Consider the following 4,324-nt stretch of genomic DNA (forward strand, 5'->3'; position numbering starts at 1 on the left):
CCATTGGGTGATTTGGGGATTTTTTGGGGGGACCAAAGAATCACAGAATTCCATGTAAAGTTTGACTGTATCTTCATTCCAGAATTGCAAATGTACTAATAGTGTATGTGAGAAAGGACTAGTTGAAATTCAAGTACAAGAACACCTTAGTTAACAAAGCTTCAGACAGTGAAGTTCCTTTTTTACATCCACCCAGATTCCTCCTCATCTTCTGTCAGCTGCAATTTTTAAAGCAATGTGAGCATTGAGAGGAAAGAAAAGGAGGACTGAGGAAACAAAGACTTTTGGTGATGGGTTGCAACAGTGTGTCCAGAGTAAATAATGCAATAAACAAGCTTGAGCTGGGAAACAATGGGATTCTGCAATAACTGATTCTCCTGTAGCAGTGTGTGCTTGCCTAAAAATGGCAAGACAAACAGTAGTTGCCTCCAGAATAATTTACAGAGGATGAATGAAGAGCAAAACAGAGGGGAAAAGTAGAGCAGATAAGTTTGCCTCACCAGTGTGTTATAACGGCATTGATGTATATGTGTTGGATTTTAAAAAATTGTTGAAAGATATGACTGTCCTTTTTTGTGATGTAAGAACATATCCCTATTCTTTCCACATTATTTATGCTTCTAGTACCAACTTTTCTGTTAAAAAAGTAATGCCCCAAAACATAGCTCCTTTATTAACCAAGTTATATCTGTACATCATCTTTAAAAATATGTCCTAAATATTGCCAGTCCAGGATCATTATCTATTTTATAATTTTACATCCTTCTCTATTACATATTTATACTCTCCAAGGAAGTACGGTGGTCATCTTTGTGTGTGGTGCTGGGAAGCAGGAGAAAGTGTCAGCATAAGAGTTGTATCCCAGTACAATCCTAGCAAGTCATGGCTCTGAGGACTAGAATTTAGATTTTGGGGCTACAGAGAGCCAAGCTAGATGTGCTTTACTTCACTGATTTCTATTGCTTAGGAAAATATTTGTGCCTTGCCCTTCTATTCCAACTATGGCTCTCAAGCTGGCTTCCACCGGTGGTAGACAAATATGCCAATACAACCATCTAAAGATCTCCCAGGATAAACCCACCTTTAAAATAGCAGCAGGTCCAAAAGCAAGCACACCAGAGCAGATACAGAATTTATTCTATTAGAGTTGCATGTTCATGAACTAAAATCCAGGGGTTCTTCCCACCCAATAATTTCTCCAAGTAAATTGTTTAATAATTTCTCCAAGTAAAAGGGAAAAATATCCTCAGTAAGATTATCTGAACAAGGCCATGGTGTGGCAGAAAGACTACTTTCTCATCTCCCAGTGCAATGTCCACAGTTAAATACATACTCTCCAACCGAATGATGGATGGCCAAGCAACATCAGAGTGGTGGTTGAGATGGTGAAAATTATTAATGTAAAAGTACACACCAGCTAGGAGAGGCTGCAGCAGTTTGCTTTTGTCTAGCCAACTGAAAAGAACAAGATTTACCCATACCTCCTCTCCCTGTACTGAGCTAAATGAGTGCAAACTACTTTTCCACTTTGAACTCAGGTTTGCAGCACTTGAAATAAGCTGAAGAGAAAGGAGGAAAGTGAAAGGAGGAGAAAGAAATGGGAATATTTTAAAAATTGCTGAAAAAGTGAGTTGTCAGAGGATTAATCAGGACTGTCCCTTCTAAATCAGGATAACTGGAGAGCATGCAAATATGCAAGGTAGCATGTCAGTTTATTTCCTGCTAAACATTCTCTTTTTTTGTACATTTGGGGTGGTTTCCCTTTATTTTGACACAACAATTTTAGCCTGTCATCTTTACAACTGCTCTTCATTCCTTGCAGATTCATCCATAGACAAAGATGGGACCTGAGAATGTCACCATGGTGAAGGCATTCATCCTTTCAGGTCTGACCACCAACCACACCATGGAACTGTCACTCTTTATTTTTTTCACTGCCATTTATGCCTTCATCCTTGTTGGCAACATTCTTATTGTGATCACAATAATCTATGATGATAATCTCCATACCCCCATGTACTTCTTCCTCAGTCACCTTTCCTTCATTGATGTCTGCCATTCATCGGTGGTCATTCCCAAGATGCTAGCTGGCTTCCTGGAAGAGACAAAGACCATCTCCTTTGGAGAATGTATCGCCCAGATGTTCTTCCTCCACCTCTTTGCCTGTACAGAGATTTTCCTCCTCACCATCATGGCTTATGACCGCTATGCTGCAATATGCCACCCTCTCCACTACACTACCATTATGAGCCGCCGGGTTTGCCTCCAATTAGCAGTGGCCATGTGGTTGGGTGGACTAATCCACTCCATTGCCCTCACAGCATTGACTCTCAATGTGCCCTACTGTGGCCCCAACGTCATTGATAATTTCTTCTGTGATGTCCCTTTGGTCATCAAACTGGCCTGTGCCAATACCTATGTCTTCGAAGTCCTCATCGTCTCCAACTCCGGGGTTATTTCAGTGGTCTGCTTTATAGTCCTGGTAGTGTCCTACGTGGTCATCCTCATCTCCTTGAGGAACCGCTTTTCTGAAGGCCGTCGGAAGGCTCTGTCCACTTGTGCTGCTCATCTGACAGTGGTAACCTTCTTCTTGGGTCACTGCATTTTCATCTATCTCAGACCGGCCAAGAGTCTCTCTGCAGACAAGGTAGTTTCAATCTTCTTCACAGCTGTCACACCACTGCTCAACCCAGTCATCTACACCCTGAGGAACGAGGACATGTTGAATGCCCTCAACAAGCTGCGAGGCCGACAGGTTGATCTGGGAGACAAAAGACACTAGCAGGACCAAGTATAAATAAAAGAAGTGGAACTGTTTCATTTCAAAATTAATTTGAAACCTTCTAGGAAGGGACCGCTGTCAGCTGAAAGGCAGCAGATGAAATGAGATTTGAGTTTGAATTCAAGCAATATATTTAAAATTCTAGATTTGCAGATTCATTTCAGGGTAGAGTCCACATCTTCCAAAGTCTGTGCCTGTCCCACATTGATTGGTATTGGGTTCCTAGACCATGTAATAGGCCCAAAGGCCTCCAAGCCTTTGGTGCATGGTTATGACATCCAGTGTTGCCAACAAGCCTCAAAGATATTCCTCGGAATGTTTTATCAAAATCCCAAATCCCCAGAATTCCCCAATATTTATTATTATTATTCATTCAAAATCCCTGGAAAGAAATTAATTAAATTCCCTGGATTCCAGGGAATTCCCTGGAAATTGGCAACACTGATGACATCACATCATAACCATGACATGCATGCCAAAACACAGAGATTTTTGGAAGCTATTTCAGTCCTAGCAAATATACTAGGAATCAAATTCCTCTCCCTTTTGAAATGACAAGGGCTGCACAGCCTTTTTGGTCTGGAATGTGATGTCATCTGGCAAACTAAAGGTTGCATGTGTGCATGCTCATGAACACAAAGAGAGGGAGTCACTTCCTCCATAGATACCTGGTCCCACCTTCCCCTCAGAATACAAAACAAGGCCTTTTGGGGGGTATTTTGGAATTCCAAATAAGGGAGAACTCAACATGTACTGATTGGCATTTGGTGTCATGCCCAGCCTGGAGGATGGCTTGGAGGACTCAGAGGATGAGCTAGAGCCCCTGGGACCTGAACCTGTAATGGAGGAGCCAGAGCCCCTGGGGCTTGAACCTGTAATGGAGGAGCCAGAGGCTGGCCCTAGTTCTGCTGGAGCAGAGTCTGTGCCCCCTCCAGAGGTTCAGCAGTCAAGTTTGCCTGGTGCCGAGGCTGTGGACATGGAGGAGGATCGGAGCAGTGTGCCTACCTTCAAGGAGCATCGAGCAGAAAGAGAGGGCCTTCGAAGATCTCGGAGGCTTTATCAGAAGCGTGTTCGTAATCAGACACAGCTGAAGGCCGGCTCCTTGCCTTCTTAAGCACCTGGAGCATGTGTGGTTCTTTGCCAGTGGATATCTGACTCTTTTAGAGGAAAGACTCTGGCTCTGGCTCCTTTGGCTTCTTGTCTTGACTACCCGGAAACCTTGACCTTGGACTGCTTTATCGACCTGCCTATCTGTTGCCCTGAACCTCGGACCGTCTGACAATTCTCTTGGTAATCCCTTTTGGTAGAACTACTGTGAATCTCCAGGACTGTGTAGCTTACACTGACTTTGCTGTGCTGGGAGGGGGTTTGTTTGTTTGAGAACTAGCTGCCTTATCAGCCCTTTAGCTGCTTTCCCGGACATTTGGGTACTTGTAGCAGAGCTTCAGATTATAACATCATCTATTGTATAGACTTCATATTCTGTTCCTACAAATTAACTATGGGACTTTGGACCATACCCGTGGCACTAAAATCCATCCA

General features: G+C 43.2%; 1 protein-coding gene across 1 annotated transcript; it reads left to right on the forward strand.

Annotated features, from left to right (window-relative positions):
• Positions 1-1,840: 1,840 nt before the first annotated feature.
• Positions 1,841-2,782, forward strand: LOC149304129 (olfactory receptor 4E1-like). The gene has a single exon (XM_089479676.1). It carries the CDS (start codon positions 1,841-1,843, stop codon positions 2,780-2,782), a length of 942 nt encoding a protein of 313 aa, XP_089335802.1.
• Positions 2,783-4,324: the final 1,542 nt, after the last annotated feature.

The sequence above is a fragment of the Sceloporus occidentalis genome, unplaced genomic scaffold (genome assembly GCF_023333645.1).
Source record: "Sceloporus occidentalis isolate IW3139 unplaced genomic scaffold, rSceOcc1.0.p SCAF_14, whole genome shotgun sequence".
Classification (NCBI taxonomy): domain Eukaryota; kingdom Metazoa; phylum Chordata; class Lepidosauria; order Squamata; family Phrynosomatidae; genus Sceloporus; species Sceloporus occidentalis.

Coding starts and splice junctions, on each gene's coding strand:
- LOC149304129 (XM_089479676.1), top strand. CDS start 1,841: ATGGGACCTGAGAATGTCACCATGGTGAAGGCATTCATCCTTTCAGGT.